At 31.2% G+C, this 27833-nt stretch overlaps 2 protein-coding genes across 2 annotated transcripts; both read left to right on the plus strand.

Moving 5' to 3' along the window:
- Window positions 1-5115: 5115 nt before the first annotated feature.
- Window positions 5116-10513, plus strand: LOC100803330 (putative disease resistance RPP13-like protein 1). Its single transcript, XM_003543781.4, has 2 exons — window positions 5116-8987; window positions 10084-10513. The coding sequence occupies exon 1, from the start codon at window positions 5248-5250 to the stop codon at window positions 8956-8958; it is 3711 nt and encodes a 1236-aa protein (XP_003543829.1). The 5' UTR covers window positions 5116-5247; the 3' UTR covers window positions 8959-8987; window positions 10084-10513.
- Window positions 10514-20446: 9933 nt separating this feature from the next.
- Window positions 20447-27833, plus strand: LOC100802808 (spermidine hydroxycinnamoyl transferase). The gene is made up of 2 exons (XM_006593570.4): window positions 20447-21296; window positions 21918-27833. Exons 1-2 carry the CDS (start codon window positions 20468-20470, stop codon window positions 21974-21976), a joined length of 888 nt encoding a protein of 295 aa, XP_006593633.2. The 5' UTR covers window positions 20447-20467; the 3' UTR covers window positions 21977-27833.

Below are 27833 nucleotides of genomic sequence, written 5' to 3' on the forward strand. Positions count from 1 at the left end.
AAGGTATACTAATAATCCTGATCATTCTCATTAGATTGCATTAGAAAGAGTTTTTAGATACTTAAAGAGGAACCATCAATTATGACATTCATTATACATGTTTTCCTGCAGTAATTGAGCAGTTTAATGATGCAAATTAGATTTCTGATTCTGATGAAACAAAATCAACAAGTGATTATGTTTTTACTTTAGCTGGTGGTGCAATATCATGGAAATCTGCTAAACAAACTATTATTTCACGTTCTACTATGGAAGCAGAAATTATTGCTTTGGATACTGCTACTAGTGAGACTGAGTTTCTTAAAAATTTGTTATGTGATTTTCCATTGTTGAATAAGCATGTACCTCCAATTCCAATGCATTGTGATAGTCAAGTTGCTATATCTAAAGTTACTAGCAAAAATTTTAATGAAAAAAGAAGACACTTAAGAGTGAGACATAAGTCTATTAGAAATTTGATTTCTCATGGTGTCATTTCTCTTGACTTTGTCAGGTCAAAAAATAATGTTGCGGATCCGCTTACAAAAGGGTTGACGTGTCAACAAGTACTTGAGTTGTCGAGAGGAATGAGACTAAGGCCCATTATTTAGTTACAACAATGGACACCCGTCTCTGTGTGATTGGTGATCCCATGAATAGAGTTCAACGGGAACAACAAAATTGTTTATTGACTAAAGTACACCAAAATGAAATCTGGCGGAGCTATTCTGTTTCTCATTCCTATGACGAGGTGTATTATAAATTGTGGTAATATTAAGGTTGAGGTATTTATATATGTGTATTTTTGGTAAAAAAAAAATACCTCTTAATGAATCCGATGACAATTATTGTAGGGTGGGGTCACAACCCACTCTTTGAGGATTCACCTAGTGAGTGTGGTGGTGGGGTCGCCACTGTGAGATATGAGCTAATTTCTAAGTGACACTCACGAAACAAGATACAAGCGCAAGGCTGTGTAACGCACTACCACTGATTAGAACCTAATTGAACACCAATTTTGTAGGGGTTGTGTACTAAAGTCCGGTTAAAGAATATGTAGTTCAAGACAATCAAGTCACTATATTTTTTTCGGATGGAAGTTCATAAATACTAGATATAAGGCTCAAACCCGAAAGGTTCTTTATACCGAAATACAATATCACATGCTTTTTCTCTTATGTTTTTATACAAATTATCTTTTAGAAAATATATTTTAAAATTTTAAATTATGTGGGGGAATGTTGGTAAATATTTGTGTTTTAATTTAAAATTTATAAATATATATTAATTCTATTTTTTAAAATAAAATATTTATTTTAGATTTTCTTAAGATTTTGTTTTAATGAGTCAACTAGTTTGTTATATTTGTTTTTGACAACTGTAGGTTAGTTTCCAACGGTCATATTTTGTTTGTTGTTTAAGGTGACCTGTGCCTATACATTCTCTTTTCTCTTTTCTAAAAAGAGACAGAGCAACGACTGCTGGGTTCTTTCTCCCAAAAAAAATTATCTCTTTCTTTTCTTATAAAAAAACTTATTTTTGTGAGAGTAAGAGCATTGGTGTTCAGAAGGTTCGGGGATCCTTTCGCTGCACACGATCGGAACCAACGGGTTGTCGTATATTGGGAGAGGAGCGCAATCAAATTTTTCTACCAGTGCAGTGGGGTGTTTTCTCTCTAAGGATAGTGTTTACGCGCTTCAACCCAGACTATATTTTTTTCCCTAATTTATTTTTTTCTTGTGCTTATTGTATGTTATAATGCATTATTCATGTGCTGTCAATTAAATTTATTTTGCTACTGTTATTTTGTTATTTAATTTAAGACTGTGCATCTTCTTCGTATTTATTTTCTTTCATTTTTTTTTTCGAACAATATACACGCACGATTTGATGTAATTCATCTATAATATCTAAAGCATTATTAACCCAATTTTCTAGCATTCATATCTTTCACTAACAAATATGATTTACTCACCTCCAAGTAATTTTTACTTTTTATTATTTTTTTTCCTTTACCAATTGCGTAAACAGAATTTTTTTTATTATTTTTCTTTTTCTCAATCGTTAAAGAATAAAAAAAAAACAGTTTATATATGTGATTATAAGAAAATAATATTTATCCTTATACTTGTGTTATACGTGATTTGATTTAAAATTTGTAAAATCAATTTTTTTAGTTATAATCTTTAATTATTATTTTTTGTAAAAAAGCCACCTTTTTTATTATTATCTTGAAACTAATTATCTAATAAATTATTATATTAACATGTTTAATATTTTTTTACTAAAAAAATTAAATAATATTTATCTAAATAATCCTATGTTACCTCCGTATTGCTATCAATGTTCAATATATCATTGGAAGTCAACTCCTGAAAGATAGGACGATTGCAATTTTGAATAAAATTAAATTGTTAATGAAATGATTCCTATCCTTGCTTTTATGATTCCCCAAATATTTTTTAATGTCTCTTTGAATTTATTTTGTTGATATCATTAATTCTTCTTCCTTTCGTTTTTCTGCATTAATTTCCATAGGATCTATAATTCACTCTAAAAAATGTATGGTTTCTATTATCTAAAATGAGAGGTAAATGATATTTGGTGTTGAATTTGAAAGAGTGTGTTTTTCTCAATTTAATGTGTTTGATCACTGATAAAAACATGCATATCCTATTTTGCGGTTTGAAACTCTTTAGAAATCTTTGTATCTCTTCAATCAATTTCTTTTGTTCAACAAAAAAAATTGATTTTCCTTCTGAATTGAATTTCTTCATCATCGTGTGTACTAACACGTATTTAGGAAATATTTCATTAGGTTATTTAAAGGCTTTTTTTATTTTTTTTTCAAGTAAAGGTCTCGCCCCTATTTTGATCTTATATTACATGCAGGATCTCCTAATGCGAGAAAGCAATACTAGTGATGCTTCTATTGTTTAAAAATAGAGCAAGGTGAGCAGGTTCAAGTTTATAAAATGGTTAAAAATTATATTCTTGAAATTAGATTCTACGTTAATTTTGTAGTTTATTATTATTTAATCAATATGAGTATTTCAATTTCATTTGAAACATAGAGGGGTTGCTATGGAGACTTATGCTATCAAATTCACAAATTGGTTTAGATTTTTTTGCTATAAAATTTTGAGCTGCATCATGGTAAAACTTAATTTGATGTTATTTTTTTAAAACTATTTTTTATTTAAATAATATATTGATGTTACATTTTACGAAAAAAAAGAGAATACAACAAATTAGATGATTATTTTTTTATGAAAGTATATATGAAGAGAGAAATTTTAACTTAACTTACCATATAAAATATATAAAATGTAACACCTAGAAATAACATTTTCTAATGAAAATGAGTAAGAATATTTACACTAAACTCCCAAGAATAAACATTTTTTATAAATATTTTTGTCCAATCAAAGTTATAATTTATTTTGCACAATTAGAGTATATTTATTTACATAAAAAAATCAAATCAACATAACAACTATTATTTTCTTCATGAAAAATTAGTGTATAATTTATTTTTTATTTATTATGATAGAGTTCCAAGCCAAAAGATAAAGTGCATGCATAATGAGAATTAGATTTTTATCACTAAGATATAGGTGACTTTAATACAAAGTGAAAGATTATATTTTATTAGATGAATCTTAGTTGAATGAATATATTGGAAGTTATTTTTGTTTCAACTTTCAAGAAAACTTATTTATTATAGTTGGTGATCATCTTCATTATAAATAGAAAAAATATTAAGTGAAGAAATACAACACATGAAAATAGAGTGAGAGAAGAGAGATTGTGAAACAAAGTCTTTGTTCTTTGTGTGAGAGTGTTATCATTTCTTGTAACCATTGAGTGAGATATTCAGGTTTGTAGAATGATATACTATTTGAGGTGAGTTACAATCTTGTAATCATTTTTGTAATAGTGAAATACTTTTTGAGTCGATTTTGTAGACGTGGACAAGAAGTGTCAAATCACGTTGAGATTTATTATTATTTTTCCTACGATATAATCTTTAATGTTCTCATTAGACGTAGATAATTTTATTAGTAGGAAAGTTGATTATCCAACAATGATATTGTGTATGTTCTCATTATCTTAGAGTTGATTTTCCAACGATAATCTTCCCACTTGTCTAAATTATTTATGTTTTTCTTCTACCCAATAAGTTTTATTTTATTTTATGCTTTGATATGTGTATGACAATAAATTAATATAGCAATTACATATAAATTATAACACTTAAGGATGGATTTTTTTTTTCTTATCAAAGCAGGTAGAAATTTCCACTTAATTTATGGGAAAGAATAATTTTCCTGAAGTTACATTATTTTGATGAAATTATTTTTTATTATAACAATTTTAATTTGAACGTATTTTTCTTATGATTGCCTCTTTCGTTATTTAAATAACTTATTGAGTGTTTTATTCTATCATCTTGGAAAGTATGAAAAGAAAATAACAAATGGGAAGGAATATTTTTCATGAAAGTATGAAAACGAATTAAGACTTAAATTATCATATAAAATATTCAAAATATAACTAATAAACATTTTTTTATAAAAATAAGTAGGAAATTTATTCTAAATTTAGGGGGATAACATGAACAAGCTCATCTACAATATCTAAAACACAACTCCTATCATTTTGAAATTAAATTTGCCAAATCCTATAATCATATAACCATAATTAATCAAATCAATGTCTTGCGTGGCATTCTCTTGAAGAATATACCAGTTTTGGGATCTTAGTTTCAAACTGCAACCAGTTGAATGTGTAGTAGAGTGACTCAAATAAAATAAAAAACACAAACCATGCCGCAACATAAGTTGGACTAAAGAAGAGATCATTTGCAATTCATCGCCATCAGTGCACATAATGGAGAGCAGATGTAAGAACATCATAAATTCATTTAATTTAATAAAGAAAGTCACCGGAACAACACAATTTCAGCCATTGTTTTAAATGAGTAATAAAATCAACGGTTTTGATTTGTGGTGTACCAGTGGAAAAAATATGCCTTGCCGCACCTAAGTGAAGCCCAAAGGAATGATAAATAATAAAAATAGGAACGCTTTATTTTATTATTTTTTTCCTTAAGAGAAAAGAACGCGTTTACAATAACGAAAGTGAAATCAAAACATTGACTTAAGCCATATGATACCTGAATTTCATACATTTGACTTTTGAATCTCGTTTAGCATTTAGCAAGAGTTTCAGTGCTCTGATCCAATTTGCAAAACAAGAGAAGAAATGGCCTTAGCTATGGTGGGAGAGGCACTTATCTCTGCTTCTGTTGAGATCTTAATAAAAAAGATAGCTTCAAGAGAGTTTCGAGATTTCTTCTCCAGCAGAAAGCTGAATGTTTATGTGTTGGATGAGTTGAAGATGAAGTTGTTGGCACTTAATGCTGTTCTTAATGATGCTGAAGAGAAGCAGATCACTGATCCTGTAGTGAAGGAATGGCTTGAAGAATTGAAAGATGCTGTCTTGGATGCAGAGGATTTGTTGGATGAAATCAACACAGATGCTTTGAGATGCGAGGTGGAGGGAGAATCTAAAACATTTGCTAACAAGGTCAGATCAGTGTTTTCTTCTAGCTTTAAAAATTTCTATAAGAGCATGAATTCCAAGCTTGAAGCAATTTCCGAAAGGCTGGAACATTTTGTGAGACAAAAAGATATTCTTGGCTTGCAAAGTGTTACTAGGAGAGTCTCTTATAGAACAGTAACAGATTCGTTGGTTGAATCTGTTGTGGTTGCTAGAGAGGATGACAAGGAGAAACTACTGAGCATGCTTCTATATGATGATGATGCCATGTCTAATGATATAGAAGTGATCACAGTATTGGGCATGGGAGGTCTAGGAAAAACAACCCTTGTTCAATCCCTTTACAATGTAAGTGAAGTGCAGAAACATTTTGATTTGACAGCTTGGGCATGGGTGTCTGATGATTTTGATATTCTTAAGGTAACAAAGAAAATTGTTGAGTCTCTCACATTGAAAGATTGTCATATTACTAATCTTGATGTTCTTCGTGTTGAATTAAAGAATAACCTAAGAGATAAGAAATTTTTGCTTGTGCTTGATGACCTTTGGAATGAAAAGTACAATGATTGGCATCATCTAATAGCACCTTTTAGCAGTGGGAAAAAGGGAAGTAAGATCATTGTGACAACCCGACAACAAAAAGTTGCACAAGTCACACATACATTTCCCATTTATGAGCTGAAACCTCTTAGTGATGAAAATTGTTGGCACATACTGGCAAGACATGCATTTGGAAATGAAGGTTATGACAAATATTCAAGTCTAGAAGGAATTGGTAGGAAAATTGCAAGAAAATGCAACGGCCTACCATTAGCTGCTAAAACATTGGGAGGTCTTTTGCGATCAAATGTTGATGTTGGCGAATGGAATAGAATCCTGAATAGCAATTTGTGGGCACATGATGATGTTTTACCAGCTTTACGCATAAGTTATCTCCATCTTCCTGCACATTTGAAAAGGTGTTTTTCCTATTTCTCAATTTTTCCAAAACATCGTTCGCTGGATAGGAAGGAATTGATTTTGTTATGGATGGCTGAAGGCTTTCTTCAACATATCCATGAAGATAAGGCAATGGAATCATCTGGTGAGGACTGTTTTAAAGAATTATTATCTAGATCCTTAATTCAAAAAGATATTGCTATTGCAGAGGAAAAATTTCGAATGCATGACCTCGTCTATGATTTAGCTAGACTTGTATCAGGAAGAAGTTCTTGCTACTTTGAAGGCAGTAAAATTCCAAAAACTGTTCGCCATTTATCATTTTCTAGGGAGATGTTTGATGTCTCTAAAAAGTTTGAGGACTTCTATGAGCTAATGTGTTTGCGGACCTTCCTACCACGTTTGGGATATCCATTAGAAGAATTTTATTTGACCAAAATGGTATCACATGACTTGTTACCAAAACTTAGATGCTTGAGAATACTGTCATTGTCTAAATACAAAAATATCACTGAGCTGCCCGTTTCAATTGACAGTTTGTTGCACTTGCGGTATCTGGATCTGTCCTACACTTCCATTGAAAGCTTGCCCACTGAAACATTTATGCTTTACAATTTGCAGACATTGATACTATCAAATTGCGAATTTCTTATTCAATTGCCACAGCAGATAGGAAATCTGGTTAATTTGCGTCACCTTGACCTCAGTGGCACTAATTTGCCAGAGATGCCAGCACAAATCTGCAGACTACAAGATCTTCGTACTTTGACAGTTTTTATTGTTGGAAGACAAGATGGACTAAGTGTTAGAGATTTAAGGAATTTTCCTTATCTGCAGGGTCGGCTTTCCATTTTGAACTTGCACAATGTTGTTAATCCTGTGGATGCATCTCGTGCCAATTTAAAGAACAAAGAGAAGATTGAGGAGCTTATGCTGGAATGGGGCAGTGAACTACAAAATCAGCAGATTGAAAAAGATGTACTTGACAACTTGCAACCATCAACTAATTTAAAGAAACTCGACATCAAATATTATGGTGGCACTAGCTTTCCAAATTGGATCGGAGATTCTTCATTTTCAAACATCATAGTCCTTCGTATTAGTGATTGCAACAATTGCTTGACACTTCCATCATTTGGACAACTACCTTCCCTCAAGGAGCTTGTCGTCAAAAGGATGAAAATGGTGAAGACAGTTGGTTATGAGTTCTACAGCAGCAATGGAGGTTCTCAGTTGTTACAGCCATTTCCATCGTTGGAGAGTTTGGAATTTGAAGATATGTTAGAGTGGCAGGAGTGGCTACCATTTGAAGGTGAAGGCAGCTACTTTCCTTTTCCTTGTCTCAAACGTTTGTATCTATACAAGTGCCCCAAGCTGAGAGGAATCTTGCCCAATCATCTACCTTCATTGACAGAGGCTAGTTTCTCAGAGTGCAACCAACTAGTGACAAAGTCATCTAATCTGCACTGGAATACATCAATTGAAGCAATACATATTAGAGAGGGACAAGAAGACTTGTTGTCTATGCTTGACAATTTCTCTTATTGTGAACTATTCATTGAAAAGTGTGATAGCTTGCAGTCTTTGCCTAGAATGATACTAAGTGCAAATTGTCTTCAAAAGTTGACTCTTACAAATATCCCATCTTTGATTTCCTTCCCAGCTGATTGTTTACCCACATCATTGCAATCACTTGACATTTGGCACTGTAGAAAGTTAGAATTTCTATCCCACGATACATGGCATAGATTCACATCACTTGAAAAGCTAAGAATATGGAATAGCTGTCGTTCCTTGACATCCTTTTCATTAGCTTGTTTCCCTGCCCTTCAAGAACTTTACATCCGTTTTATTCCCAACTTGGAAGCAATTACTACTCAAGGTGGAGGAGCAGCTCCCAAATTAGTTGATTTTATTGTCACTGATTGTGACAAACTTAGATCACTACCAGATCAGATTGATCTCCCTTCCCTTGAACACTTGGACCTTTCTGGGCTTCCAAAGCTAGCATCATTGTCCCCAAGGTGTTTCCCTTCCAGTTTACGATCACTTTTTGTTGATGTTGGTATACTATCATCTATGTCTAAACAAGAGATAGGTTTGGTATTCCAATGCCTCACTTCTCTGACACATCTTTTATTTAAGGGTCTCAGTGATGAAGATCTTATTAACACTCTTCTGAAGGAGCAATTGCTGCCTATTTCTCTCAAAATTCTGGTCCTGCACAGTTTTGGTGGTTTAAAGTGGTTGGAAGGAAAAGGGCTTCAGAATCTCACTTCTCTCCAACAGTTGTACATGTACAATTGTCCAAGCTTTGAGTCCTTACCTGAAGATCATCTTCCTTCCTCTCTTGCAGTACTCAGTATGCGGGAGTGTCCTTTACTGGAAGCAAGGTATCGAAGTCAGAACGGGAAATACTGGTCTAAAATTGCTCACATTCCTGCAATCAAGATAAATGAAAAAGTGATAATATGAGCTGTTGCATGAATAAGAATCCTCTAAAGGTAAATAAACGCTTCAATTATTTTGAAAAAGTATGCTGTTAGTCTTATGCCATTTTTATTTTTATTTCTTCTGCTCCAAGAGAAAGAAATTTGTAGGTCAAACTTATGGTTGGCCAACTAAATAATTCTCCATGGATGGAGCATATTTTCGAACCAGTTTGGATGCGGATGCTAACTGATGTATGAGCAATTTTATTTTCGAAAAACATCAAGAATGGATTCAATTTGGATTAAATGGTACTTCCATGTTAATAATTGAAAAGACAAACTATCAAATTTAGTAAATTGTCTAGAATTGAGGACTAGCTGGTGGATCCTAAAGCCAATGTATAATTTTTTGAAGTTTAAGTTAGGGAAGGTGTACATGCATAAAATGATGGTGTAACAAGGTAAAATGGTTCAACTTTACCGTGTCTCAAAATGAAGTATCAAAGTTTCTTCAATTGAATTTCTGTTTGTAAGAGTTGAGTAATAGAATGATAATACGTTTACTTCAAATATGTTTAATTAGAGATTTCTAAAATACTACTGAAGCACCTGATGAAAAATATAAGTGAGTTAATATAATCTCAGTTGATAAATAGGAAAAAAGAAGCACTTATGTGGATTCTGATCCTCATTGAGTAGATTGCATAAATCCATTGCCAAAGTGGATGGTGAAATGACAACACTGAGATGTATTCAGTGCCAGGAATTACATGGTTGTTTCCTGCTTTTATTTGTGATTTAGTGTTTGTTGGCATATTTTTTAGTCTTACTTTTCAATGGATATTAATTCTGATAGTTGATACTTAATAGTGTAAGTAAATGATAGAGTACTGTAACATAGATTGAGTAAATGCTAACGGAGAAACATAATGCTGTGCTATGGTATAGTCTGTTCTATCTTCTTTTTTTCTTCTAATTTAGACACTGCGTCAAATTCTCTGTATATAAACACATGGGATTTGATTTGATGAAATGGACTGTTTTTTCTGCAAGAAGTTTAACTTTTTGTTATTATGGATTACTATTAGTCTCTTTCTGAACTGGTTTATTGACTTGAACTTGAAAATTTTGTTAGAAATGACATGTTTTTGTTTACTGATGATTACAGTTGGTAGCTGAGATGAGACTGGACACGCGTTTCTTCATATTTGCTTGCTGAGATGGTGTTAGATTACTGTGTTATTCAATTCTCTGGTCCGTATTTCAATCTTCTTATCTCATAGCTTTTGCCACTTCCAGAAGGTTTCCCTTGAACAAGCTGTACCAAACATCAAATTTTTCTCTGTATAACTGGTAATTGGTTGAACTAAACCTATGGTTTGTTGAGGTTATTATCCAGTTAAGTAGTTTTTCTGGGGTGAACTATTTCTAAAACCAGAATGTTATTCTATTTATGATGTTTTTGTTGAACTATCTAAACCTTTATATGCATAACAGAAACTAGAATTTGTGTTAGACTTCAATGTTGTTTATAGTGTTTTCTTTTCATAAAATGTTACCCTTGTAATTTTGTCCATGTTACTCCAAGTTTGAAGCTATTTGAAAGTGCTTGTTTTGATTAAAATTATAGTCTAAATGTGTAAGTGATTATTTGATGGTGCTTTATGGGTTTATGGTCTAGTTTTATTCTGTTGTAAGCTTACATTGGATTACCCACATACATAATAGGAGTTAACCACATCCTTTGCTAAATAGTACAGAATATAGATATTTTAATGCATGTTTGGTTTAACAAAGTATGAGAGATTTGTGAACATTATTCCCTGCAGAGGGGAAATATTGGCTTCAAGAGAGAACCTTTCAATTGAAATTGAAATTGAAAGAGGTATGTACAAGTTAGAGAACCTAACAATTGTGAAGCATTAATTGCAATTGAAAATTATATATATATATATATATATATATATATATATATATATATATATATATATATATATATATATATATATATATATATATATATATATATATATATATATATATATATATATATATATATATATATATATATATATATATATATATATATATATATATACTAACTATTCCTATTTTTTTTATTAATTGAAAAAATAATTTGAAAATAAAATAGCAAGTACAAAAATGAGTAATAATTCCAATAGAGACTGGTATAATTCAATTCAACATTTTGTTCAATTGGGTTTAAGTTATGTCTTGGTGTGAGTGGGAATAACATTTCTCTTCTCAATGTCCATGTCCATGGAGTTTTGAAAAATCCAAACATCTCAAAAATAGATAAAGATAGGAATTTATTGAACGAAATGCATTAGTCATCATTTATCAAAAAATAATTGATTATCAAACTATTGAACAACCAGGAACAATTTACTTATGATATTTAGTTAACATTCATAAAAAGTATTTAATAATTTATAAATTAATATGCCTACCCCAGTTCAAATCCAATTCATCATTTATTACTCATTTATTGTTCTCTAGACTCATGTGCCCTAATATGAAAGAATCAAAATATGAAATATCCCTAATGTTATTTTTTTTCGTTTTTGTTATGTATTGTATATAATATAACTAAACTATAATTTATAATCAAGTATTTAATTAGTACCACACTAAAGTAGTTGAGAATTCATATCGTTTATCTTAAAAAACACATATCCATAATGAATTATTTTTAGTAAACTATAAATTTTAAAAAATAAGCTCTTATCGTATATTTTTATTATTTTAATTAACAAACACGTTAACAGGGTATACCTTGGATATATTTAAAAAAATTGTAATTATAATTTATTAACCTACTCCTCTACATATATACTAAATGTTTTACCCGTGCAAAGAATTTAAGTGTTTTTAATTAAATTTTATTTTTTATTTAACTGTTAAAATGGACATAACATTTCTCAGATAATGACAACTTTTACTTGTTTTTATATCTAATTGATGTCACAATTTTATCTTAAATGTATTTATTTTTATTTGATAAACAGAACAATTAAAAAATATTTGAAATATGCAAAACCAAAATAAAATTAGAGAAAAAGGATTATATGCTTTAAAAAAGTTTTATATTATCATCCAATCACAGTCTATCATATATGATAAATTTGTTAACTTTTATGATAATTAATTTTAAGGGTCATATTAATAATGAATTATGATTGAACAATGTAAAAGTGTTTACACTATCAATGTATTTAACTCATAGATTTAGTAGAGCAAGTGCAGTATTTAACTTTGCATAAAAATTCATAATAAAATTTCATTTATTTATTATTTTTTCTTAGTCGGTGTAAAATAACCTAGGACAACACTTATTTTAGGACAAATGGAATACTTTCAAATTTAAAAAAGGATATTTTGATATTAAAATAAATTTAAACATCATTCATATACAAATTGTATAATTTAAATATTTAAGACTCGCTTAACATAAAAAAATGATGAATATAAATAAAATCAATCATTGTAGCTAATATGTCATAGTATGGTTACCCAAGTGAAATGAATATAAATATTGATTAATGCAACATAAATGGAATGCATAATAGTTTAAAAATATAATTTTTACACTTTTTAATTAAAAAATTAAGAATGTTTTGATAAAAAAAAAAGAAATATCAACATCATGTTGAAATTTTAGCGGGTCCTTATAAAATACCAATAACCAGTAATAAAACATTACGTTAGATTATTAGGAAGAGTTTTAGGAATACCTGGATCCATAATGGTTAATCAACAAACGCAACAAAATCTGAATCCGTAAGTGATTTTTGATCTATGTACTCTTCTTAGGACCTGTTAAAGAATGTATAGCCATGGATCTGAATCCATTGGAGCTTGTATGCCTTGGATCTTCTTCATCAATGGAGTCATTTGCTTCTTGAATTTTAGTGGCAACAGAATGGAGAAGAAGAAGAGTTGAGAAGAGGCGCCACTTCAAGGAGAAGATGAGTCAAGAAGAAGTTCACCATCATAGGAAGCCATGGATAAGAGCTTGAAGGTAAGAGAAGATGAGTGGAGGGAGAAGGAGAGAAAGAGCACGAAATTTTGTGTATCAAAAGAGGTATGAACTTTGAATTATAATTCTCAAATGATCAAAGTTGAAAAAATGCACACACATGACCTCTATTTATAGCTTAAGTGTCACACAAAATTGGATGGAAATTTAAATTTCTATTCAAATTTCACTTGAATTTGTGGAGTCAAATTTTGGAGCCAAAATTTCACTAATTATGATTAGTGAATTTTAGCTATGGTTCAACCCACTAATCCAAGATCAAGTCCAAGATTCTCCACTAACTGTGCTTAGGTGTCATGAGACATGTAAAACATGAAGGACATACACAAAGTGTGACTATATTTTAATGGGGTGTAGCAAGCAAATGCTCACATCCCCCTCTAAAATTTAATTGGATTGGGCTCCCAATCCAATTAAATTTATTTCCAACCACACACATCAAATATTCACTTAATGCATGTGAAATTACAAAACTACCCCTAATACAAAACTAGTCTAGGTGTCCTAAAATACAAAGGCTAAAAAATCCTACATTTTTAGGGTACCTTACCTATATTATGGAGCCCTAAATACAAGGCCAAAAAATAATGAAACCTTAATCTAATATGTACAAAGATAAGCGGGCTCATACTTAGGCCATAGACCCGAAATCTACCCTAAGGCTCATGAGAACCCTAGGGCCTTCTCTTGCATCTCTGGATTAATCTTCTTGGAGTCTTCTACCCAATGTCCTTGCGGGGTAGGATTGCATCATTCTCTCCTCCTTGAAAAGGATTTGACCTCAAATCCTGAGGTTCTTGGAACTCTGGGCTTTTTTCCTCAACACCTATAAAAAAAACAAAAATATATGTATTAGTGGTGTTTGGTATGTTGAAGTAAGGTAAGGTTTAAAAACCCATTTCCTGGGCATCTTCCCATAAAGGAACATGGTTTCTCACCAACTCAATGAGTGGTGCTACAAGTATAGAAAAATATGGGACAAACCTTTTGTAAAAGTTTGTTAAGTCATGGAAACCCCAAATTTTTCTTATACTTGGTGGAGTGGACCACTCAGGAATGACCTTTATTCTCTTAGGGTTCATAGGAACCCCTTGATCACTATTTAAAAAATTAAGAAAAGTAATGCAATAAAACATATATTTTTCTGTATTTTCATGTTGATTATTCCTACAAAAAAGTATGGCAAACCTAAGGTGTCCCATATGAGTACCTATGTTTGTATTGAAACTAAAAATAAGAACAAACCTACCTAATGAGTCCCTATGTACACAAATCATGAAGATGGTGGGTGCACGAGTGATTTTACAAAAAAGGGTTGCACCACTCAAAACATTCATCATACCACGTATTTTAGGGATTTGGTGCCTAATAATACCTATTTTGGGCACCAACAAAGCACAAGGATTTAAGCTCTTGCGAAGCAAACCCTCATCCAACAACTTCTTTACTTGAGGAATAAACTCAAGCCTAAGAGGTGTGACAATGCTAACAAGTGTCTTTTTTAAAGGAGAAAATGTGGAGGTTGTCTAAGAGGGGAAATTTTTTTAATCTTTGTCTCTATTTCAAAATGTCTTTCCTTCTTAACTAACCTCTTGGAGGAGACACTTACCTCCTTACACTCATTCTTAACCATTAAAGATTGTCCTTCTTCTTAGGGGTAAATCTCTTCACTAGATTCTTCCCCTTTTGCTTCTTCACTTTCACTAGAGGAAGGTGAAGTAGTAACCTCATCTTGGCTACTATAAATGTCTTGGTCCTTCATAATCATGGTTTTCTTGGTGCTCCTAACTTAGTTTTAGCACTCTCGATGCTCTGAGTCGGATTTTCGCAAATCTTATATGCTACCCTACATTTTCAAACCTAACAAACTCATTTTTGAGGTAAAAAAATTTAATAACAATAGTTCATACTTCTGTAACTTAGTCCAAATTCGTGATAGATTTTTCATTTTACTAAAGGTCCTTAAACTTGTTTTATTTGTAACTTTTGCTAGGAAACTCCGATTTGGGAGGAATTTGAGGCTAACTCTATGTTTTAGCATGAAAAGAAGTCATTTTTGGCATACAAAACTCAAGGAAAACAACTCAGAGCACAGATTCGAGACATGACAAAAAAATCTAAAATTCAAAGCAACAACATGTTCAAGGAAGTTCAACAACAAACATATGATTCAAGAGTTGGAGAGACCCCCCTTACCTCTTGTAGACTCCACGAAATTTAGAAGGAAGAATGAGGGAGTTTAGATTCGAGTTTCCAACCTTCAAGAGTGCAAAATAAGGTTTTGAAACTACAAGTGAAAATAGAGCAATAAAATGAAGTGAAAATCAAGCTTGGAGTTAAAAATGTAGATCACTTACCTAAGCTTGATGGAAGAAGGGCTTAAAACGCTTGGAAGAAAAAGAAAAATATAATCTCTTATTTCTCTTAAAGCTTCAACAAAATGGGAGAACTGACCTAGACTTTAGCTTTTAAAAACAAGAGCACTTTGAATGACCGTTAATATGACCAATTAGTAGGTTGGACAGCCCTTGAGGTGCTCTCCACGAGCTCAACCATATCTTATATGGCTTCTTGCACTTTTCCAAAACTAACTATAAAAAGATAAAGTAGAGTTTTGTCAAAAATGGTAAAAATTGCTTTTGCTAAAACTGGTAAATCTTAGCCTAATCTTCTAGATTAGTGTGCTAACTTCCTAGATTAGTATGCTAACCTCCCTTGGGATATATGTACTCAAAGTCAACCATGTACAGAGTCTACTCACACAGACACAAATTACACTACGACTCAATGCACAATGTAATTTTTGTGTAGATGGAAATCTAGCTCAGACAATTTCTATTTCTCTATCAAGCTTTACTAAATCAATCACACACACACACACACACACACGCACGCACGCACACGCACACACACGCGCACACACACATACACACAGCATACATAGCACGAAATTCTATGATTATAAACATATAACTACTGAAGTTAAATTTATACATGCACAGATGACACAACACAGAGTTCCTCTATTAGTCTGAGTTGTAATTTTCTAGAGTGTTACAACTCTAACTTATTTTAATTATTCTACATCGTATAATTGGACACTTTAATTAGTCACCAACTAGTTAAACTAAAATTCTATTTTAAAACTAGTTATATAGTTATTTCCCCTGCTTTAAACTCTTATGACTTAATTACCCCTGCTTCTAATTCTATGGAATCTAGATCACCATAAATCAACCTTAATTATCCCCACTTAATTTCTAACCTTACATTAATTATTAATTTTCTTTCAAGTTTCTAATTTCTATTTCTAGACAAAAATCCAATTATTAACATCTAGGTCATTAATAAATTGACCATTATATGACTAGAGAGTTTTCTTTGAATTATTCTTATTCTTTTTAGACTTTAGCTTAAAAACTTAAGAGTTTAACCATGTTTGGGTATCCTATGGTAACATCTCATTTTTTTACCATTTCAATAGTCTAGAAACACCGCCTTACGAATTAAGCCTTACGAATAAAATTAAATTACCAATGATAAGCGGAGAAGATAAACACACACATAATATCAATGAGGATCCATAAGGGTACATAGATTACATCAAAATCTTAAGAAAAACTAACTAACTGTTGCACAAGGTACAAGGTTAGCAAGAAAAAGGATGTATGAAATGATCCACGGTTCGATTCGGCGGTGCCTCGGCTTTGCTTTTTTTCTTCTTCTCTTTCTCCCTGCGTTTTTCCTTCTGTTCCTTCAAATGCTAGCCCCTTAACCTATTTTCCTGCATGACTATTTATAGAAAAAACCATTTGGGGTAGGGGAAGCTCGTCCAGGCAAGCTGGTTGCTTAAGGCTGGCGAGCCAGATGCTAGCTTTGGCGAGCTAGGGTCCAGAAAATTCCAAAAAATGACCATTTTACCCCTTTCCTTGTGACTTTTGTTTTCGGGTCTGACAATCAAACATCAACCCTGAGCGACCCCTCGGCCTTGTGCCGCAACCAATGCCAAACACCGCAATTTGATTAGCAATGATCAAAACATCATATGTGAATAATAAAAGTATTATACCTGGATGAAATTAGGGTCTCACACCTAATTATCAAAAGTATAATTTAATCATGATAATGTCATAGGAAATAAAAAAAAAAACAAAAAAAAATGACATTTAAAGAAACTAAAATAAAAAATAACATACTTCCATGACAAAAATAAAAACTAATATATTTACTATGACTTAAAACAAAAAGTAACATACTTGTAAAGACTAAAACAAAATGTTAATTAACATATTTATAGTGATTAAAGTTATAGAGAGGGATTAAAATGGAAAAAAAATATTTGTAAGGTTTAAAAACAAAAAAAAGAAGTACAAAGCTATTGAAAATTCGAATTTAAATTAAATTAACAATTAATTGATAGTTTACGAATGAGAATCACAACGGATATTTAAATTAGAAGAAAATCTAGATTGAAATGGCTACTGGGATTTTTCAACTATAATATTCGTTTTCTTAATTGAACGAGGCGAAAAATGGAGTCTATTATATGTTAATGCTAAAACAACTGATTTAACAATTTTACAGACGTCTGATTGTATATATAATAGTGAGTAGTTATGGTAGAAAAAATTATTGATGTTAATCAAATTTATCTTTTTTTTTATGTTACTTAACTTTATTTATCAAATGCTTATTTTTTTAAAATATGTCACTTTCTATTTTAATTTAGTCTTTGTACATTATTTTTTATGTCATTTTTTATTTTGTTTTTTTAAATGTCACTTTTTTCTATTTTATTTCTTGTCATATATGTCATTATTTGTTTTTAGTCCTCACAAATATGTCATTTTTAATTTTAGTCCTTAAAAACATCTTACTTTTTAGGTAAAATTACATTTTTAGTTCTCCAGTTTCGGATTTGGTTCTCCATTAATTTAATTTACGAATTGGATCTTCATATTTTATAAAATTGTGCAATGTTGATCTCTTAGACCACAATTAGACGTGTTGACTGTTAGTAAGTGATGTTGACTGTCACGTGTCACGTTCTTATTGGATCATGATTGTCACATGTCATGTTCTGATTGGATGTCAACTCCATGAAAGATGAAACATATTATTGTTCTCATTGACCAATCAGAACGTGACACGTGACAGTCATGATTCAATAAGAACGTGACACGTCCCGTCAACATCACTTGCTAATGGTCAACGTCCAATTGTAGTCTGGGGGCCAACATTGCACGATTTTACAAAATAGGATGACACAATTCATGAATTAAATTACTAGAGGATCAAATCCAAAACTTGAGATAAACTGGGGGACCAAAAATATAATTTTACCTACTTTTTATTTTAATTCCTTCAAATATGTTACTCTTTTACTTTAGTATTTACAAATGTCACTTTTTATTTCATTTTATGCAAATATATTAGTTTTTTTTGTTCTATGATATCATATTAGGATGCTATAATACTTTTGATCAAATTATCTTGACTAAATTCATTTAGTGATAGAACGTGTAATAATATTATCATGACATTATGATGACATCATTATTATTGCATTTAATGGGATAAATTAATTAACGACAAAGATAAAAATAAAAAATAATACAAAAATAGATTAAAAAAAATTAGAATGAACCAAAACAAGAAATATTTCTTTTTTTATTTTTAAAAGAATTAAAAAAAATCATTTAAGCACATTGAAAACATCAAATGTGTATTTGATTTCACCTTAACTCTTATCAAGAAAGTTTAACTTTGGATGAATGTTTGTAAAATTAATTTTAAAAAATGGTTAAAATTAACTAATATAATTTATATATTTGTATATTTTTATTAGAAAAATAAATTAGTATTAAATCTTAGAATAAATTTTTATTTAACTCAAAAATCACATAAAGTTGGTTTAAAAAAAGTCACATCAAATTACTCCATCTTATAATCAATTTTAGATTCAAATTTCATCACTCCATTTTAATGTAAATTTGGAGAATCTAATATAAAACTAAACACGGTCTAAGCAAAATTATATTCTTTCACTTTTTCAAACTCCCCAGACAATAAATAAACAATAAAAATACATAAATAAAAAAGAAAGCAAATTATTAATAAGTATGAAGAAAATAGAGAAATAAAGAGGAACCAGATAGAACTATCCTAGAGACTTGTGAGAATCCAGTCCCAATGTAAGATACAAAGCCAAAATAAAAGTCTGCATAGTATTAAACGAGGACTGATATAGAGACTTTTGAAGCTTGCTGGAAAATAGTTTTTTTTTTTAATTTACTTTAAAGTAACATCGAATATTTTGAATGATTATGATTCCATGATTTAATGTGAATAAGATTGTTATTTTATTTTAAAATAAGAGGCAACGAATATTTTGAATGATTATGATTCCATGATTTAATTGAATAAAATTGTTAGAATCAGTTCTGCACAAAAAAAAAAAAGTATATATCAAATTAAAAAGGTAAAAAAAATCTAAACTAATAGTTAATTATTTAAAAATTAAAATATTAATTTTACCTAAATTTTAATATCTTAAACCTTAAACAATGTCAATAAACATGTTAAGATATCAGCTATTGTAAGTACAACAATCTGAGCCATGAAAAATGTTTACCTTTTCCAAATGCAACTTGCTTGTCATTGCATACTATTCCTATGTTTTCACTTCACAAAATTAAGTCACATTCAATTCGGAAAAGGAAATTTAAGTGTCACAGGCTGGTTCCATCGAACATCTTACCATTGATGGTCCCCTAATTTAGAACTGAGCAATGCTGTACACAGTGTATAGGTCAAACCTGAGGGAGATTCCTTTAAAGTCTCAATCCCATTAATTACACCACCTTCCATGTTTTTTCATTTCCTAACCCAACCACTCGCTTTAAATTCTCTCATATAGCTACAACATACCCGGGAATGTTTACGTGCACATTTTATATACCATTAAAATTGAATCAAATTATAAGTATCTTGTTTCTCTTTCTCTTTAATAATAAAATATAGTTACGTTATTGGTCCTAGTGATACTACACGATTCTCTTAAACAAAGTTTCCTATTTAAATTTTGTAAATGAAAAATATATGATTAAGAGAAAATAACTCCACCAAAAGTGGTGGTTGATTAAGTTTTAAATAAAGACTAGTTATCGACAAAATTAATAAATACTTTATACCAATAATATGGTTATAAAAAAATTAGAATTTATCAAAAATACTAAATAATAAACTAGTGTAATAATTGGTATCTTGCCCAATGCTAAGTTTATAATTTATAATTTTTTTATATTTTATGTTTTTCATTTATTTTTAAAATTTTCTATATAAATATGTGAAAAATATATATAAATATTGATATATATTTAAATAATTATATATATATATATATATATATCTTATATAAAGAAATTTAAACTATATATAATGCACATAAAGATTTTTATAACATGTCATACGTGAATTTTGTTCTATATATATGTCCATGGAAGCTGTGAATCACACAATAGCATATATCATAAGATATACAAACCTCTCAAGAATGTCAACCGTCACTGCTTCTTACAATGTCACTCCCAATGAGCCAACTCCAAACGTTTCTATGGGGCTGTCCGAGAGTGACCAAGTGGTACGTTGGACTCACGCCCCAACCATTTACATTTACAAAGAAAACCAAACCCAAAACGCCCTTGAAAGAATGAGAGATTCTCTAAGCAGAATTCTAGTGCACTACTACCCTTTGGCCGGTCGATTGACTTGGATAGAGGGTGGTAGAGTAGCACTGAATTGCAATACAAAGGGAGTGACACTGATCGAAGCCGAATCTCCAAAAACAATGGATGATTATGGCGATATTACCACGAACGAAAAACTGATGAGTGAACTCATTCCTATGGTTGATTATTCTCAACCCATTGAGGAGCTTCCCTTGTTGCTTGTTCAATTGACAAGGCTCAAAGGAAGCAGCAACCAAGGCCTTGCAATTGGAGTGGCTATTAGCCATGTTTTGTGTGATGGGGTAGCAGCCATTACATTCATCAATGCATGGGCAAAGCTTACTAGAGGGGAAGCTTTGGACTCAATTGAAATGTTTCCATTTCTTGATAGAACAATCATCAATTCCACATACCCACCAAGGACTCCACGTTTTGATCACCCTGCGTTGAAGCCTCTACCTCTCAAACTAGGCAGCACTGACACCAAAGAAGAACAGGAAAAGGAGAAAACTTCTATGATGTTGAGACTCACATCACAGCAAGTTGAGAAATTGAAGAAGAAAGCCAATGATGAACGACCTAAAAAAGATGGTATTACGAGTAAACATACAGAAATTGATTATTTCTAAACACCCCCACCATTTTATCAATACCCATTGTTTTTCTGTCTTTTTTTTTATATCATATTATATGATTTATTATATCTAGGGATCAAATGCTCTCCAACAACATCCCTCTCACACTTTTCTATATTTCTCATTTTCATTTTCGTTTTAATTTTAAGCTCTTTCTCTTTTATTCTCTTTCCTCTTCTCTATGTTTTTGGCCAAAGAAAATCCAAGTTGATTATATTTCTTTTTTCTTTTTTTTTTAATTTCTTTCTTTCATGACCCATGGTGTTAAATAGGTTGTTGGATGTCCAACAATTACTTTTTTTTCAAAATAATTTCTTGTTTTGATCTTGTTTGAATCAAATCATGTTTCACTTTAATTTATTTTGAAAACCGCTTGCTTTTATCAATTTACAAAAATTGAACAATACAGAACCACTAAATCTTTATGTTTAATTAATTTATTTTTAGTTACATTTTCGGCTCTATGAATGTCAAACTAAAGGCTAAATTACAACCACTCTTTTCATTTCATCATTTTTATGTTCCCTCTTTCTCTCATTTTCCTCTAATTTTTGGGCCATGTTACATTTTCAAACAGAAATGTCACGACCATATAGTAGATACGAAGTCATGGAGATGTGCATCAAAGGCACGTGAGCTAGAAGATCTTCAACCAACCGTGGTAAGGGTACCTGTGGACATTCGCAATAGGCTGAACCCACCCCTCCCAAGAAACTACTTTGGCAACGCATTGGCCGCGGCATTGACACCAAAATGCCTCACTAAGGAACTCATAACCAACCCATTAAGACTCTCATTCCTTATCGAACTCATAATTACTATATATATTTTATAAATATTCTTTAAGACTCTCATTCCTAAAAACCTAATTTAGTTTTCAACAAAAAAAAATAATAATTTAGTGAGAATAAAAAAATCCTGATATTAAGTGTCACCTTAAATAAAAATACCATTTAACCTTTTTATTTAATTTTAAATGATTTTAAAAAATCATGAAAAGATTTAATATTATTTTATTGGTAAAATATTTTTTTCCTCTAGATTTTTTCAAATTAGGTTTTAAACCTCCAAAAATTGTCTCTCTAGTTTAAAAATACTCTACTTTTGATCCATACAATGTATTTTCTAATGGTTTGTAAATGTTATTAGGTGTTAATTATAACTACTTCGAGGACCAAAATTGAAATTTTTTTAAATTAGAGGGGCATAAATATGATGAAATTTTTGGGTGACTAATTAAATCCAATTTGAAATTTTTAAGGGGGATAAAATATATTTTTTATCCTAACTTTTTTTATTTGCATAAGACAATAATAATTTATTTGCATAAGACATAGATTAAATAAAATATAATTGGAAAACCTTTTTTTTAGGTGTGTTTTAAGGTAAATATCAATTTCATACTCAAATAGTTGATATTCTTTCTAAAATAATATCAACTCAAGTGCATCTGTTTCAGTGTAAATATCAACTTTATACTTGATCAACCGACATTGTCTCTTTGAGATAATATCGATTCGGGCGCAACCGTTCTAGAATAAATATCAACTTCACATGTCATGAATGCGTAACACACAACCTAATACATTATGAACAACTTAAAGATCATGTTGAGTACAAATCTAAACGGTTGAAGTAAAAAGCATCTTAGTAACAATTAATTGAGGACAAGTCTCATGTAACCTTCAAGATAAGATATCTAACACAATAAATATTTGTAATAAGTCATGTGACTGATAATGTCACGTAAACAAACATTATAAATAGATACTTTGTAATCACATCAAAGAAAGATACACATAACAAAACTCAATACTATTAGACTTCTTCAAAGATCTTTCTCTAAATTCTCTTTGATTCTCTTATTTTCTCTAAGTCTATTTCACGCTAGATGATCCAAATCACCTTTTGTGTCCTACACCATAACAACTTGCATGTATTACATTTAAACATATAATTTGTTTTTAAATTATCTTCATCAAAATTTAAATAAAAATACACTTGATCAATTCGGAGTTTGTTTTATTACTTGAAAAGCAATGTTTAGAAAAAAGGCGTTATATACATAGGGTGAGCATTTGAGACATTGGTTACCCAACATAGAACATGTGACTCTACGTCTTAAACAACATCCCCTTTGTTCATCTTGCATCTTGGAAGCTCAACTACAAGAGATTTTATTCATTTTCAAAATCCTAGCATGTGTCTGAACTCTTCCTAGCATTTGTGTGTTTAGCTTCCAAGTAATTTGTCTTCATTTTGTTACTTGATGACGGATGCTCCCCAGTGTGTCAAATGCTACTTCAAAAGTGTATGTGCTTTGCTTTAATTTTTTACAAAATAAAAGAAATACCTTAATTATGTATGTATTTAATATAAAACTAAAGCTAAAATATTTTTTTTGTTGTTTTTATAACTTTTTATACTTTTATATAATTCTCTTTTCTCTTTATTTATATGTGAAATCATGCACATAATTTCATCAAATATGCATTTTTCATATACATAATATTTTTTTGATATTAGACTATGTCACTTACATTGTATATGCTTGTTTTTTATGCTGGCATACAATAATTAGCTAAGGACGTGATCATAATTTTGTTTTTCCTTTGCTCAGTTTTAGGGTTACGACACATATAAAACATACAGAAAGAATTAGAATAATTATTATTTTTATTAATACTAATATTTTATTATTATACTAATAGAAACCCAATCCAATTATAATTGGGTCAACCAAAGTGAACACAAATCAATTTGATGAGTCAACTCAACCCGCTAAAATATTGTTGGGTTAGGTTGGATTGATCGGGTTCGCAAGTTGATTATGATCCGCTTACACCTCTATTATTGTTGGTAGCTAATTTGTAAATATCACAGTAAGTACTTTGAAGTTTGCCTTGACCTTAGTGAACTTTATAAATCCAACTTACCTAAACTTTTAATCAACAAAAAAAAATTATGTGTGGGGGATATTTTCTAATAGAGTGAATAACTAATTTAGTCCCTAAAATTGTAATAAGAGGTTAAATTTGTCCCTAAAATGACAAAATAGCCCCTAAGGTTGAACATTATTCCTCAATTTAGTCTCTCAAATTGTAATAGATAGAAAATTAATCCTTAAAATAAATAAAAAGAAAAATTGATCCCTCAAATTAGGAGTTATAAGGTTTGCTTGGTGGTTAAAGAGAGAAATGGGGGATTATAGGATTAACTTGGTGGTTAAAGGAAAAAAAAAAAGAGAGAAACTCTGTAACATCCCAATTTTTCATGTCTATGTGGTAGACAATATTTTTGTTTGTTGTGTGATTGGATAGTGTTTTTAAACTAGAAAATGAGATGTTACAATAGAATATCTATGAATGGTTAAGCTCATAAATTTTTAAGGTAAAGTCTAGACAGAATAAGGATAATTTAGAGAAAATTCTCTAGTCAAATAATGGTCAACTCATTAATGGCTTAGATGTTAATAATTGGATTTTGGTCTAAAAATAGAAATTAGAAGCTTGAAAGAAAATTATGAATTAATGTAAGTAAATTTAGAAATTAAGTGGGGATAATTGAGGTTGATTATTGGTGATCTAAATTTCATAGAATTAGAAAAGAGATAATTAAGTCATAAGAGTTTAAAGTGGATGGTATTTTCATAAATGACTATACAACTAGTTTAAAAATAGAATTTTAGTTTAGTTGGCGACTAATTAAAGTGTCCAATTATATGATGTAGAATAATTAAAATAAGTTAGAGTTGTAACACCTTGAAAAATTACAACCCGGATTGATAGAGAAAACTCTGTGTGGTGTCATCTATGCATGTATGAATTTAATTTTAGTAGTTATATTTTTAATAATTGAATTTTGTGCTATGTATACATATGCATGTGATTGGTTTAGCAAAGTTTGGTAGGGAAATAGAAACTCTCTGAGCTAGATTTTCATCTGTGCAAGAATTGGATTGTGCATTGAGTCACAATATAATTTGTCTTTGTGTGAGGTTTACTCTAAGTGCAGGTATTACTAGGGAGGTTAACATAATAATCGAGAAAGTTAGCACAATAATCAAGGCGTTTAGGATAGAATTTACTAGTTTTGGTATAAAAAAAAGCAAAAATACCCAATGGCTGAGCAAGAGTCATTCATGAGTCAAAATTGAGTGATTAAGATAGGCTAACACCTTAATCCAATGGGTCATACTCTAAACTTCTTCTATAAGTTCATTTAGGCTCCAAAACTCACCAGTCATGCTCATTCTTCCTCTATTTTCATGAGCTGGTCAAGAGCGAAGGAGACACCATTTCCACTCTTCTTCCAAGCTTTCCCAAGTGTTCTTGAGCCCTTCTTCCATCAAGCTTAGGTAAATGGCTTCCATTTTCAACTCTAAGCTTGGTTTTCACTTTATTTTCTTGTTCTATTCTCACTTGTAATTTCAAATCTTATTTTTGCACTCTTAAAGGTTGGAAACTATAACCTAAACTCCCTCATTCTTCCTTCTAGATTTCATGGAGACTACAAGAGGTAAGGGGGTCTCTCCAACTCTCGAACCTTATGCTTGTTGTTAAACTTCTTTGAACACGTTATCTTGAAATTTTCATGCTTGCTGCCCAGTTCTGGATCTGTATGTTGAGTTGTTTTCCTTGATTTTTATATGCCAAAAATAAGTTATTTGAATTTTAAAACACAAGGTTGTGTGTGTGTGTGTGTATTATAGTCGCTATGTTGTCAAATTTTCAAATAGATTTGTGTGAAACGTGATTTCTTTCACTTGAGGGGCCTAGAATGGTTCCCTGAGAGTAGTACATAGGTTTGAGCCTTGTCTCTCCCTGTGTGTGTATGAATGTTTGTCTTGTGTGTTGTACACGACATGAGTGCTACGCACGCAATGCGACATAAAAATGCAAGAAGATTGATGAGTAAGGAACCATTAATTTTATCCCATTTGTGAGATGGCGTGTTTTGTTATTAGGATTCATCTGTGACATGGTGTGGTTATGGTTAGATTCCATCCATAAGATGGTGAGGTATATGATTATGGGTTATTCGTGAGATGGTGAGGTATGTGGTTATGTTTCATCTATAAAATGGTGAGGTATATGATTATGGTTCATATGTGAAATGATAAGGTATGTGGTTATGTTCCATCTATAAGATGGTGAGATATATATTTATGTTCCATTTGTGAGATGACGAGGTTTATGTTCAGAAATGGATGATTTACACGGTACACTTGGGTATAGTAGGCGGAAAGGTTCGAAGAACCTAAGGGAATTAGCGAGTGGTGACTACCTGACATTTGGTGCACTCATTTGGCGTGGGAAACTTACAGGCCTCACTTTACTACTCTTGACAGGTTCCGAGACTATAGTTTTTGGAGTTGGGAGCTTGGGGGTCGGTATACGTTGTACTCATATGTGATGATCACTCGCAACTATCATCGACGTGGTTGTGTAAGACCATTAATACTTGGGAGGCTTAGTGACATTGTTGGGCCTTGTTATGTGTCGAGTGTGACAGTCAATTGTGTTCAATGTGATTATCAATAATGTCAAGTGTATTATTTGACTGTGTCAAGAGTGATAGTCAGTGGTGTTAAATATTATAGTTATTTATGTCAAGTGTGATAGTTATGCACCCTAGGGCATCATAAGTGTTGTTTGCCTAGAAAAAACCATATGTCATGGTTATGTAAATTGTATACTTTGTGTGTTGTTTGTGGCATTTGAGGAACGGAGGACTCACGCATATAACCAACAACTTTTAGGGTTAGGAGATGTCAAGGGAGTCGCACCCACTACGAGCTTGGCATAGTAGGTAGACAAAAAGAGTGTGGCTGTGTCGGGAGACACACACGTTAGTTTACACATGTCACACTCTGGTGCACATGGTGTTGGTAGAAAGACCAAATGTCACGCCCATAACTATCAATCGTTGTCAGTATTGCTATATTCCTTGGGGATTTACGTCTCATTGACAACCAGAGTGGTTTTAAGACAACTGTTTTTATCTAGCTATGGAAGATTCTCACGATGCTCAAGAATTTGAAGTGATCAATGGGGTTTGATGCAAGAGGTAATGTCCTGAGTTGGAGATTTGAGTTATTACGTCTCGTATAGGTCATTGAGGATTGAGGAGATCACACCGATATGATGCCCGAGGAGGAGGAAGTGCATCATGAGCTTGTACGAGATTTAGAGCCTTCATCTTAGGAGGAGGATTGATTACCTTCCTGTGTTTATACCTTAGGCGTAATTCAATACTTTTAGTCGGGTAGTGATCTGCTCTGACCCTATATCCTTTTTTATATTTGATGTATTTGAGGGGTGAGATCTTCATTGAAACTGTTTTCTTTATGTAACAGATGTGTATCGATAATTTAATTACTTTTACACTTTGGGTTGTATCCAAATTTCTTCTATTGTGACACTATTTATTTGATTTATTTACATATAAAGGTTTCATATTATAAATTTGCGTTCATTTATTTACATATTTA

This window comes from Glycine max, chromosome 13 (genome assembly GCF_000004515.6).
Source record: "Glycine max cultivar Williams 82 chromosome 13, Glycine_max_v4.0, whole genome shotgun sequence".
Classification (NCBI taxonomy): Eukaryota; Viridiplantae; Streptophyta; class Magnoliopsida; order Fabales; family Fabaceae; genus Glycine; species Glycine max.

What these genes read in the sequence shown, in the direction of transcription:
- LOC100802808 (XM_006593570.4), top strand. Translation starts at nt 20,468, where the DNA reads ATGTCCATGGAAGCTGTGAATCACACAATAGCATATATCATAAGATAT. An exon ending in TGAACGACCTAAAAAAGATG is followed by an intron (nt 21,297 to 21,917) that starts GTATTACGAGTA and finishes ATTTTCAAACAG; the next exon opens with AAATGTCACGACCATATAGT.
- LOC100803330 (XM_003543781.4), top strand. Translation starts at nt 5,248, where the DNA reads ATGGCCTTAGCTATGGTGGGAGAGGCACTTATCTCTGCTTCTGTTGAG.